At 39.8% G+C, this 13876-nt stretch overlaps 1 protein-coding gene across 1 annotated transcript in view; it reads left to right on the top strand.

Moving 5' to 3' along the window:
* Positions 1-13523: 13523 nt before the first annotated feature.
* The window catches only part of LOC132882074 (carcinoembryonic antigen-related cell adhesion molecule 5-like), a 37510-nt gene continuing 37157 nt past the window's right edge, over positions 13524-13876 (top strand). The window contains exon 1 of the mRNA XM_060915307.1: positions 13524-13605. Coding sequence (XP_060771290.1) covers positions 13599-13605 — 7 coding nt within the window. The 5' untranslated portion in view covers positions 13524-13598. The remainder of the gene's footprint in view (positions 13606-13876) is intronic.

Here is a 13876-nt window from a genome sequence, read left to right as displayed (position 1 = left end):
CAGTTTTGTCAGTTCAGCAGTGAAGAAGGGGGGAGGTGTGAAGATGAATGTGTTAAAGCAATAACTGACTTGTAATTTTTCAGCTGGAACCCCACTGACACTTACTGTGTTGTTTTAAAGCCAAAGGTTGTCCAAACTGAAAATATTTGCATGTTGCATGGATTCATGTTGTTGAGGCCAAATTCTGAACCTACCACCTGCATCATGCAGCAAAAATCAAGGTGCATTAGAGCAGGTGTCCAATTTCCAAACACCCAGTTTGGGTCGGCCTGTGCCCACTCGAGGGTCAGATTCCTTTTCTTGGCTGACAGGACTGATCTTCTGCTGTTGTGGCCCATCAGCCAAAAGATTTCATGGTTGTTGTTTTTGTTTTTTGTGTGTGTGTTGTGAGATGTGTTTCTGTTCAGAGTGGCTATTTCAGATCTGCTGCATTTGCCTACAGGTCATAAAATGCCCCCTCTACTCGAAATTCCTACTTGTGAACTCTCAACTACGAGTTCCTCCAAGTTCAACATGGCCATCAGACTTACACAAAGGAGCATCTCTTCAGGTGATGATACATGGGGCAACTTTTTGGGCAATGTTGCTGGGCAGTGTTCCCAGCAACAGGCAACCAGGTGAGACACCGGGCAACTAATTAGGGCAACAGACAGTTGGTAACAACCAATCAGATAAGAGCAAATCTGTTGCCAGGGAGACAGGCACGCAAAGATGGACACTGAAACATTTGCAGCTGTCGCTTTTGTCTCAGCTTCAGCCTTTATTTTGCTCAAGTCAGTCTCACTTCTAGAACAAAACTGAATAGATACTCTGGTCAAAAGATAATTTGTCAGTATTTTTACATTTATAAGAAAAAAAAAATCTGTTCATAGCAAACATTTCTGAAATCTCTTTAAAAATGCTACTAGCCTCAATCACATATGCTATAACAAATAACTGACACATATATCACAAAAACATAATGGCAAAAACAAAATCATTTAATTCTCATGTTGGCAAAAAAAAAAAAAAAAAAGGACCTGGACTAGGAGATGCTGCTGAGGAGGAAAAGGGGTGACAGAGCTCCTGAAAGGCTTTCTTTATTTTTTAGATCCCAAAGTTTCACCCTCAGGTTCCAGAAGCAGTCGTGCTCTGTATGTGAATTAGATCAAACGATAAGTTAGAAAATCTCTATTGCAAATAAAAAAAAATGAGCTGCTCACCACTTTTACCTTGATGCAAGAGAGCTAACATTATTCCTACACAACTAGCGATAACTTTCAGCTAAGTATGTTCGCAAAAAACACCGCTAGTTAGCTAAATCCCATTCAGTTTCTATGGAGTGGTTGTTAGGTAACCGCAGTTTACACTTAGCTCGTGTCTCTCTTTTTCTTTGCTCTACTGCCGTTGAGACGCTGCCATCTTTGTTGAAAATTTCAGAAGCTCTCAGGTGGTGGTGTGATTCGCTGCTAGCACTCTGATTGAATGATCTTAAAAAGTTGCCCGAAATGATCAAAATTTTTCAGATAGAAATTATGTTGCCCAATCTCAGTGGGAAAGTGTTGAAGTGCAGTTGCCCAGCGACATTGCCTGAAAAGTTGCCCCATGCATCATCACCTTTACTTTTCAGTGAGTTATGCTGTATATAAAAAGGATTTGCTTTAGTGAAGTCTACAACACTGACCATACCGTTTGTTGTGTTGAGAAGGAAGGTTAACAAAAGATGAAGACGGATGCGCCCGTGTTTTTCCCCCTTTGTACTTTGAATCAATGGAGGTTAAAATGATGTCATTCCGATCTCTAATTTAACTTTTCTGAGGTCAGTCAAATGTAGAATTCCTGTAACTTTACTGTCAGGCCATTCTTCTCTGACCTCTCTCATCAACAAGGCATTTACACCTGTTGGGATGTGTGGGTCCCCCCCCCCCCCATTTCTGTATAATGTCTAGACACTGCCTGCAACCATATCACAGTCAAAGTGACTGAGATCACAGTTTTTCTCATTATGATGTTTGATGTGAACATTAACTGAAGATCTTAACCTGTATCCTGGGCTGCTGCTGGTGAAGTGAATGCTGGTGACAATTATAAGGACCCACAGCATTGCAGTAGTTCACAGGCTCCTTGTTATCACTGAATTGTTGTGTGCATGATTCAGTAAATCACACTAATTGAAACAGAATTTAAGCAAGACCATCAGCTTTGATGAAACAAATTACAATTTCCAAACCTGCTAAAGTCGGGCTACTTTTATCTTGTTTCTGATGTTAAGGCAGAGATATTCTGAGAGGAACATCTCTGGCTAAGGTGACTGGTTAGTGTTATTTTATTTGAACATTGCTGAAAATATCTTTGTGAAGTGCCCAGGCAGTCGTATCGGTTTGGTGTTTGTCCTGATATTTGTGTGCGCCTGTGCTCTCACAGCTAAATGTTCTCAGAAACAGTTTACTCCTTATTTAGGACTTTTCACAACAGTTTCGGTTCTCAAACAAACATATAAGTGGTGAAATAAGTGTGTGTTAGTGCTTTTACTGAATAGATAGTGTGGTAGATGACTTTTCATATCATGGACCATGGAAACGGTAGGGCTCTACTTAGGGGAATGAATATTTTTTATAGCGACTGCTCTCCCTTCTCACTGTCCTTTCCTCTCATGGGCAACGCGTCTTCGAATCAGTTGCAAAGGAAAATGTGATTTGAAACAAAGAAATAAAGAAACAAACATACATTTGAATTCATGTGACCACTCTATAAGCCAATCAACATTCGCTTATATATATATGGGTCTGTCTCAGAAACTGGGTACTGTGGGGGTACCCCACTAAATATACTCAGTCAATAAACTATACAGTTTTGAATGGTGATGTTGGTTTTAATTTGAAATAAAATGATGAAAGAAATAATACAGATAAAACTAAATCTTTGATGTGAATACTCTATTCAGAATTTGGCAAAAATTCTGCAAATTTGTGGAAAAATGGTGGCTTGATCTGGGACATGATAAATGATTGACAACATCGAATTCCCTTAAAAAGGTTGTAGTCCACTGAAAAGTCTACAGTTATCACTAATTGTATTTTAAGTTGTAACTTTATACACCTAAAGATTGATGTGCTCACAGAATAATCATAACCATAATAAAACATCATGCAAAATATTTGATCACCGTTGTAACTCCATTTTCCGCATACCCAAAACCAATATGATCATGTGTTTTGATCTAAACAGAAAGCCTCAGGGTCAAGGTCACTACTTCACCAAAAGTAGTAACTTAAAATCACTTTGCCATATAAAAATTTTGCTATAAATCTGCGATTTTGTTTTTAAAACGAAAGCTGAAAGTTAGATATAGAATATGTTTCTTACAGAATATGTTACGATGGTAGCTGGCCTTGTATTAATTTCTTAGCTGTAAAATGAGTTGTGGTCTATTTTTTACCGTAGTGTGTTTATTTGTGTGGGGAAGGACACACATTAATAATTTGCATGTGTAGAATGGAATTTTCCACTCCAACAGTTAGAAGTTGATCATGTTTCCATTTGCGGTCTCTCTGTTAGGCGAGTGATCTGTTCGGACGTTATCACTGAAAAGGTGAGTTTTGACAGTTTTATTTTGTTTTAGTCTTACAGTATAAGGCAATAGAATGTTTCTTTTTCATCTTACTTTCATATTTTGTAGTGTTTACGTATTTTTGGCCAATATTTTGCAACGATGATCAATTTGGATCAAACTTTTGATAGAATCTACGGCCAGTAATTTTGGCCCGCCCCCACCTCGCGCTCCGTCCGGTGCGGTAGTGATGTCCCGTCGCTCGCACGCCGCAGCAGAGACCCGCGTGACCTTCAGCCGGTACAGTCACTGTTCTTTTACCACCGCCGTTATTCTCATCTTTCCGGTGTGTTCTTGATTTTTCTATTGTGTCCTATTTCGCCATATCAAATACCCAAAATGTATCATCTTATTCATATTTAAGTGAATAATCAATTCAGTCATCATAACTTGGCATTTTTAACCCAAGCAATCAAAATGAGGAAATTTATTCAACATTGTGAAGGAGGGGCTTTAATTCTTCATGATGTAGTTATTTTATATGTAAATCAATTTTACAAAAGCATTTGAATTGTAATAAAAAAAAATTCCACAGTGGAAGCCAGATAAAGCATATGGTATCTTTATTCTTATTAAACATGACAAAAGAAACATTGAGTGTTAGGTAAATGCAAAAAAAAAAGTAAAATTAGAAAATTTATTTTTGACCATAATGTCCCAAATGAGAGACCAGTTTCTGAGACGGACCCATATATATATATATATATAGTATTTACCAGCTGGGAGGTCCATATTGTGAAATACCATGACCGAGGTCTTGAAAATACTGACCGAATCTCTCTGGGCCGAGGTCAGTATTTTCAAGGCCGAGGTCATGGTATTTCACCATACAGACCGACCTTAAGCTGGTAAATAATATATTTATTTCTTTCTTTTCCAAATTGTCACAGAAAATGAGAGCGCCCGAAAGGGAAAACAAAGCCAAGGCGAGCCAGCATTTTGAATCCTCATTCATGGCTGGAATGCAAATGGCTTCCTCCTGGGTACACAAGTGCACTTCCATGGCAGGAAAAAAAAAATTTTGCTGCCTATATAGTCCTCTATTTTTGCAAAATTGAGTCATTCAGGATTCAGTCATGTTTTTACTCAGCGTTAGCAACAGTTACAGGTTTTCAGCTTTCTCCTGAAATGTTTTCTTTTATTTTGTCTTCACCAGGGTAGTAAAACTCGCTTTCGCTGTGAACACTGTCGTTATCGCTATCCATGCTGTAAAATTAATGCGATTATACCGAGAAATGCAAAAATAAATGTTGCCAAAAATTGCTACTATATTTGTTGTTGTGAACGAGTGAGTCGCCAAAGGTCCATAACCAGGGTCCATATCAGAGGATTCTGGATCGCTTGCGAGCCAATCAGAGTGCCTGATTTGATGGAAACCAGACCACAAAAAAATTATTCATTTTATTGGTTGGGGAACTGTTGGGCCTGACCAATTCAAAATGTGTTCCACAGTCCTTGTTTCATTCTGAGCTGGAGTCTGATCCAATAGGCCATTTGCAGGAATTGGTCACGTGTCAATTTTCTCCATGGCAACAAGCCTGTGGTGGGCAAGCTAACTTCACATTCCTTGACAACCATAAGAGTTTGAATGGCGACGCGAAGCAATCCATTTCTATAATAGCTGTTTTTACCTTTTCTACTGTCTTTTTTGACCCGCATTTTCATGTGTACTTGGAAAAAGGTTGTGGTTTTAACTTCTGTCATAAGTTAAAGTGAATCACTGGCCATAAAAAGAGTTTTTTTCAACTCAAGTTGGTCGCCGCCCAAAGAAATTCATGTGCGAAATGGCAAATATATCTGTATTTATATATCTGTATTTATTTTCAAGAATCTTCACACCTTAAGCGAATGATAAAGGTAGAAAAGGAGAAATTATAATTTATAAACATACCTGAGAAATCCACCATTTCGCCAATGTGTCTTCGAATCAGTTGCAAAGGAAAATGTGATGAGAAATAAAGAAACAAACAAAGAAACATTTGAATTCATGTGACTGCTCTATAAGCCAATCAAATTCACTAAAAATATTTAATTTTATTGGTTGGGGAACTGATGGGCCTGAACAATTCAAAATGTGTTCCACAGTCCATGTTTCATTCTGAGCTGGACTCTGATCTGATTACAGTGAACTTTCATGTGTGTTTGGAGGGAGGGCTAAAGGGAGGGGGTGGGATTTTTCAGTTGAATACTTTCAAAATCTGGTTTCTCAAAAACTACCTCGCCTAGCTTTAAATTGCAAATCAACGAGGTTAGCTGGCTCGTCTTCCTGGGCATCATCATGTTAATAATAGTAGGTACTATTAGTAGTTTCAAGTGTGAACTGAGAGCACACAGTGTTAATGAGGAAATTACTTTAAAATTTCTAAGAACACATTTTCCCCTATTGAACGTCCCTGTATATTTGTTCATTAGTCCGACTGCACTATTCTTCCAGAGGAGCCCAGAATTCCTAGCTGTGACCCCACCTGTATCTGCATGATTTAATACACTGTGCTACTGCCACTTGATTGAATGATGGATAATTGCATGAATGAGCAGGTTTTCCTCATAAACTCAGACATCCTAAGTCTCCCGGAAGTTCCAGGAGTCTCCCGCATATTGATAGCGGCTCCCTGATGCCCGCACATTACATACAATCTCACTGAATCTAGAGCAAGTGAGCAAGCTTCATCCCAAACCTTTCAACCAGTCAGTCAGTGCATAGAGCATGAAGAAGAGTAACAGCTGCTCCAGCCATTTTCTGGAAACCAATACATGGTACAAATCATTGGTTTTTTTTTTTTTGGTTTTCAACTTTTACAGTTATGATAAATCAGTGTCTTTTTGTAATTGTCATCTTTGTAAGCTCACTTGCTAGGCACAAGGCTGAATAATGGCAAGAAATTACTTTCATTTTACAGTGCTGGAGCAGCAGGAGCAGGTGTCACGCAACAGGCAGAAATTTGTTCGGATTCACCTCCAAAACTAAGTTGCTCATAAAACTACACCCTTTTCTGGTTCTAACAGAACCAATTAGGACCATATACACCCTTTCTATTTTGTGCTACAATGTTAAGTAGAGGGGTGTGTGTGTCTGTTGGGGGTCAATGTGCAATTACCATTATTTTTATTTATTTTTTTACTAAAATCATCGTATCTCTGCAACCATACAATTTTTTTTTCAAAATTCCAAAACCTATGATCTTGCAGTGTCCCTTTACAGAGAGCTGATTTTAAGGTGAATTGAACCTCATCTCATCTCATTATCTGTAGCCGCTTTATCCTTCTACAGGGTCGCAGGCAAGCTGGAGCCTATCCCAGCTGACTACAGGCGAAAGGCGGGGTACACCCTGGACAAGTCGCCAGGTCATCACAGGGCTGACACATAGACACAGACAACCATTCACACTCACATTCACACCTACGGTCAATTTAGAGTCACCAGTTAACCTAACCTGCATGTCTTTGGACTGTGGGGGAAACCGGAGCACCCGGAGGAAACCCACGCGGACACGGAGAGAACATGCAAACTCCACACAGAAAGGCCCTCGCCGGCCCCGGGGCTCGAACCCAGGACCTTCTTGCTGTGAGGCGACAGCGCTAACCACTACACCACCGTGCCGCCCTGAATTGAACCTGTTTGAAATTTTAAGGTAAAGTCCCTACAATCATCACGGAATTGGTGCGAAGGGAAAAGCCATTACAAGATTAATTTATAATTTATCACTCTGTGATCAACTTCCCTGTATATTTCTGAATCTTGTCGTTGCCTTTTTGTCCACTGAAAAAAACATGGTCCAGTGTCTTATTGCCTCTTGTGTGTTAGGTAAAATGTTGATGCATTCTGGGAAGTACTGTCTTCAAGTTGGAGTGATTAAAGTCACCTACAAAAATAAAGGCAGCCTCTGGGTGCATTTCCTGCTGTTTGCTAATGGCTGCATGCAATTCTCCCATTGCAAGCTTAGCGTTAGCATCTGGTAGTGTATATACAGCAGTAACTATCCCCGATAGCAGAGGGTCGTTGAAACGACGTAGAGTTTTGGTCAGAATGGTCGGTTTCCATCGTACGTCAGAAAATCAACGTTGAAACGGCGCCGTGAAACGTCGATTTCTCCACCGTCTGAGAGGGTCGATTTATCACCGTTGAATCAACGTGGGTAAAGGTTGATCTGTCGACCGTCAGAGAAGGTTGAATATACGACGTTGAACCATCGTCACTTTTGCCGGCCAGTTTTCAACATTGGTAGGATGAGCAACTGGCCCGTAGCCAGGGGGGATCGGAGGGTTCGTTCGATCCCCCCCGCGACACCGCGCCCCGGACACACACGCCCCTCAAGATTACTCAAGATTTATTCATTTGTTCATGTCCGATGAATATACATTGATTCACATTTAAATTTAAAATATCAAATCCAGACTAATCAAAAAAGAAAAGTAGACTAAGTGAGGACGAGTTAGAAAAACGGGTTCATTTCTCCTATGTTTATGTTTACACGTTTTGTTCAGACTGCTTTACACCCCAATCCAGTGGGTGGCGGTAATGCCCCCATTAGACCCCTTTCACTGACGTCACCCGAAACCGGAAGTAAACAAACCCTGCGCCACATTGGAAGACCAACAAACTCGTGATTAGGGGGAAATAACGGCAGCGCGCGGTATGTGAACCCACGAGGCACTTGGATCATCAAAAACCTACAATGGTAAACTTTTGTGCTGTGTTAGGGTTCCAACAAAGCTGATGGGAAAGGTGAAAAGAAGTCTTTCTACAGAATACCAGCTGTGATTGAGACAACAAGCAAACCAAGGAGCTTTCTGCCGGGAGACAGAGAGAGTATTTAGCTGCTTTATGCAGAGCGGATCTGAATACTTCAAGTCTATTTTGTTACTGGTAAGTCACTAGGCTAGAGTGTTGTAGAACATTTTTTTAAATGTTTACTGAATAAAAACATCCTTGATTTTATCAAATATTCTCTACTCTATATTTCATTTCTTTCTTTTGTTTTAATTTTCCTCCCTCCATCCCTCTTTGGATTTTAAATATAGTTTTTCCCCATGTCCAAATAATGAGGTAGGGTGGCATTTAGAAACCCATAGCCTACTGCTGACTTTCTTTATCAATGCTGCATCAAATTAATTTTGGTTATGTTTTTCTGTTTCCATGTACAGGTCTGCGCCGCAGGAGGAATAGGCCACAATTATAATTAAATCATAAAATGTTTCTAAGAACTTGTTCAAGTGTGTTCTGTTCCTTATAAATGTTAAAAGTTATGCCTCATTAGATAGCTTGACAAACATTAGGAGAGGTGCATTGTTGCATGCATTTTTATATCCTGTTGTACATTAAACAGGACGTAGCCTACGCACATTGATATAAATTAAGTTTCACTTTCATGGTTGAAGTATGCATGTGTGTGTTCATCCTAGGCAAGAGCCCCGATGCTTTATTGTTAGCTAGTTTAATTTAGCCTGTTTTGCTTAATTTGTAGCCTTCCTGTTGTACATAAAACAGGAAGTAAAGTTGGATGAATCATCGCCGAAAATTAAACTTTAAATCGACCGAAATACGTAGTTGAATAAAGGGTGAAAGGGGGTCTATTCTCTGTCGACCACCAGCCACTTTTCAACGTCGTTTCAACGGAAACTCGTATGAGCAAAGCGGTGTTGAATCAACGTCGGTGATTGACGGTGATTCAACGGCGTATAGGTCGAAGAACATGCCGATGATTCCACGTCAAATCAACGACCCTCTGCTATCTGGGTATAACTGATGTGAGTTCTCTTGGGAGATAAAAAGGTCTACATTTAACCATGAGAAACTCCACATTAGGCGAGCAGTGTCTCTCGGTGACAACAGAGTTTGTACACCAAGCTCTATTTATATAAATGCACAAACCTCCACCTCTGGTTTTGCCAGAGCCATCTACAGTCCAAATGAATGGACACGCCATCCTGTTATCTCTCTCAACTAACTCATTGGGTTTTTCTGTGTTTATAGGCTCTGAAAGAGATTCTCTCACAACATGAGCCAAATGTCCGCTGTTCAATTAATACTGTATCTTCAAGTCCTATTAACACATCATATCCATCTTCCATCAAATATGTGATTTTCCGATGTGAAAATCAGCACTCTCCAGTCACAAGACAAAGCAATTCTACAGAGATGCGAGAGCATTCTGTGTCAGAAGCTTTCAAAAAATAAAGGAAAAATTCCCAGTGAGAGATCAAATCTTGATGAATCTGTCAGTAGTCAATCCTAAGAACCAGGATGATGTGAAACCAGAGAAGATTTTGATTTTGGCAGAAAGATTTCCAAATGTAATGAAGGCAGATGCCAGAGAACAGCTCCATTTAGAAGTCCTGGATTATGTGCCATCTAACCTGGAAGCACTGGTGCCAAATTATAAGAATTTACCAGTTGATCAGTGCTGGGGGAAGCTGTCCAAAGTCACATCTGTGAGCTCAGGGCAGTTGAGATTCAGGGAGCTCTGTCAGCTGATGAAGCTGCTATTGGTGCTGCCAAATTCTAACTGTGATGTGGAAAGGGCATTCAGCATGGTGCGTCACATCAAGACAGAATTTAGGAGTCAGATGTCTCACCAAACACTTGTGAATCTGATGTCTTGCAACATTAACAAGTTTATTGACACAGAGTGCTACGAGGTGGAGGTGTCTGGAAAATTGCTCAAATCTGCAAAGCAAGCAGCTTTGAAATACAATGAAAGCTTGCAAAAGGAACAGGCATAGAACAGAGGAAAGGAAAGAGCCCTTTATAGGCCTACATGTACAATTGCATTCATTGTCATTCATGCAATTCATTCATTGTTCTGTTACATTCATCTGTGTTTTGGTATCTAAGTAAAGGAATGTTCCGTGGTTAAATATCTATCTATCCTGGTCATCCTTCCTTATTTATGGAGGGCGGGGTGTCCAGATTCAATCACTAAGGAGCTTAATATATGGCACATTGTAGTTATCATAGTTTATGGGTTTGGGGCAGCTGAGTCCCCAAGTCAGGGTGTCTGCTATGAATCTGAGTGAATTGAGTGAATTCAGGTATTGTTCATCTCCAAAAGGCCACCCCAAAATCCACCAGAATGCAGGAAATCACATCAACCAAATCCAAAATGTTCTGGGCAGGGGATGTCCCTGAAATTAATTTTGTCAGGTTAGGATGTCTGTAAAGTGTTCTGTGAGTTTATGTATTACCTCCCTCTAGAGTAATTATAATTGATTTGCACATCACAAGTGGTCTGTCTTAAACGTTTATGCTTAAACAGACACTATTTCCACTTTTTCTTTCAGCTGAACTGTTTTGATATTTACTACTCTATTTATAAACCAACTCAGAAGACCAAGAATAATACACACATGAATTGGGCTTCTGAGAAACTACGTACAGAAATAAATATCTTTCACGCTTGGATAGCCTGGCATGGTGGTGTAGTGGTTAGCACTATCGCCTCACAGCAAGAAGTTTCTGGGTTCGAACCCAGTGGCCAATAGCTGATGGGGACCTTTCTGTGTGGAGTTTGCATGTTCTCCCTGTGTCTGTGTGGGTTTCCTCCGGTTGCTCCGGTTTCCCCCACGTTCCAAAAACATCTAGGTTTTGAATAATACCGTAGGTGGCCCCAAGTTGATTGTAGGTGTGAAGGTGAGTGAATTGTTGGTTGTCTCTCTGCAATATCAGCCCTGCAATTTGGCGACTTGTCCAGGGTGTACCCCACCTCTCACCCATAGTCAGCTGGGATAGGCTCCAGCTTGCCCGCGACCCTGCACAGGATAAGCGGCTACAGATAATGGAAGGATGGATTGACTTAGATGGCCACATAATTTTGAAACTAACATTCATAAATATCCCAGCAATGCTTTGAAAATTAAACACTAAACTGAAAGGAGCTTGAAGTTGGATGAAAGATGAGCAACCTAGAAATTGTAGCTTGTCAAGCTTTAAGCTTCTCTTGATTTAATGCAGTGGAGTCTCTACTGTGTGCTCTTTTTTGTATATGAGAGTTTGAGAAAAACAAAAAGTATTTAAGATTTTTCTGGAAAGAGGAAGGAAGAGCAGATACAGTGCCTGTACACACTAAAAAAGAAGTTAAAGATCTGGGATACACTCATCCTCTTTTTCTTTCCTTGTCATGTGATTGAAAGTGAGAAACCACAGGAAGTGTTGAGACTTGAACACACACCACACCTCACTCAGTCAGTCATTAGAGTTACAGGATGGAGCTCAGTCCACTCCCGGTGATGCTCTGTGAGTAAATGTTCTCTTTGTGTCTTCATTAGAGTGAGTTGTGGGGTATAAAGTTCTTCATCTGCAGTCTGAATGTCCTGAGTGATGAGTTTGTGTCATTAGGACATGGGTTTATGTCCCAGTGCTAAAATTATCACACTTTTAATAATAAAATTTGCTTTAAATAAAGCAATTTTCATTAAATAAAGGCATTAATGAGCAGAATATTGACTTTTGAATTTCTTACAGCTGGTAGTTTAGATTTTCTGAATAAGATTGAATCTTTTGTGTCTACAATGTGCTGTTTCCATGAACATACTGAATAATTTTCAGATTTACGTCATGTTTTCTGTTTCTGTTCCCTTTTTAGTGCTGGTTTCACTGATACCAGTGGCCCATGTTCAAGGTGATTTATACTGTATACACTTGATCCTTTATATTGTGTAAATTTCTTCTTTCTAATGGGGCTATAAAGGTTGTGTAGAATTTGTTAATAGCTGATTAATAATCATTCACAAGAATTATGTTCAGTTCAGATAAATAATCGTAATAACATAAGAAAACAATGACCAGCAAAAATTCTGACGTGAATACATAGTTTTACATGAGTTTCACTGTGGTTCTTTAATTCGACATAAAAATCCCTTTACTTTAGAGATGCATCAATACTGGAACTAAAAATGCTCCAGTATGAACAGACAAAGCCAGGTGATCCCATGTGACATGAGCTTAGTGTATGTTGTTGCATTAATGAACAGACGACACAAAACAACAATGATGTGGACGTACTTCACAAACTATGATCCCAGCAAAACCACTGACTGTATATATGGGTTGTCATAGTAACAGGGATTCAAAAGTAAAGCCAAAATTGTCTCTGAGGCCTTCTCGTGGCTGGCTGCAGTACAGTTGTAACCCCGCCCATTTCTATGTTACTCAATGGGAAAAGTGTCAAACTTCCATTTTAAGTTAAATCTCACCCCAATTATTTTCAGCAACAGTGTTCTGTCATTTTTATAAATGGACCTTGATATCTACCTCAAAATCTTATCTCATGATCAATGGATTTTATTGGTGTTATTTGGTGATAAAACAGGGTGTGGTTGATGAGCTGATTGACAGTTTTGGACATGACAGTCGAGCCTCATGAACACACATTCACTTTCCAACACACACCTGAATCTCTTTACAGTTCTGCAGAAAAGTCATGTCCTGTTCTGCTGTAAACTCTTCTAACAGACCCTCAGCAGGAAATTCTCTGCAGTTTTTCAGTATGTTGCTCATTCTGATGCATTGTACTGATATTATAATGAGCAAACATGAGTGAATGAAGTGATGGGATAAACCAAGGCAGATAACACGAGTGAAATTTCAAGCAGTTGTTTTTTATTGACTGTATGATCTTAGCAAACACTCAAAGTAGCTTGGGAAGGTCAAAAGGTCTGTTTTGTGTACCAGCCATCAGGATTTTCCAGATTAGTAAATACTTTTGAATATAAGGTCTGAATTTTAGATTTGAGACGCAGCTCATGACAATAATCACGACAGCAGAGGAAAGTTCCCTTAGAGACAGAGTGCATCAGTGTGTTTCGGGATTTTTATGCACAGTGACATTAAACATTTTACAGTTTCACTTGGAAACTTGACAGAGATTTTTTTGGCTCTTGTATCTTGTGTACAGGGCCGCTGACAGCTTTGGCTGGGCCCGGGACAAAATGCTCTGAATGCCCCCCCGGGCCAACCCACACACACACACACACCTCTCTTATCCCAGCCTCTACTCACTCCAACCCTTAAATGACAGGTATTCAAAAACCATTCAACCAGTCAACAACCATTTCATTTTAGCATTTCAACATTTTTACAGTTTTAACATTTTAACATTTCCTTAGTCTGCAACTATTCAGATGCGAAATGCAATGCGCCGCACTTTTGTTGTGCGTGCGTGCGTACTGTCCAGTGTGAAAAGCAGAGAAGAACACACCGCTCGAGAAACGGTGGGATATGATTGTGGGCTACTGTGAATATTCTTAGCTTCAATCAGATATATGAAACACAATGTTATTAAGCCGTTG

The sequence above is a fragment of the Neoarius graeffei genome, chromosome 1, assembly GCF_027579695.1.
Source record: "Neoarius graeffei isolate fNeoGra1 chromosome 1, fNeoGra1.pri, whole genome shotgun sequence".
Classification (NCBI taxonomy): domain Eukaryota; kingdom Metazoa; phylum Chordata; class Actinopteri; order Siluriformes; family Ariidae; genus Neoarius; species Neoarius graeffei.
Note: the sequence above shows the minus strand (reverse complement) of the source record. Positions and strands in the feature narration are given on the sequence as shown.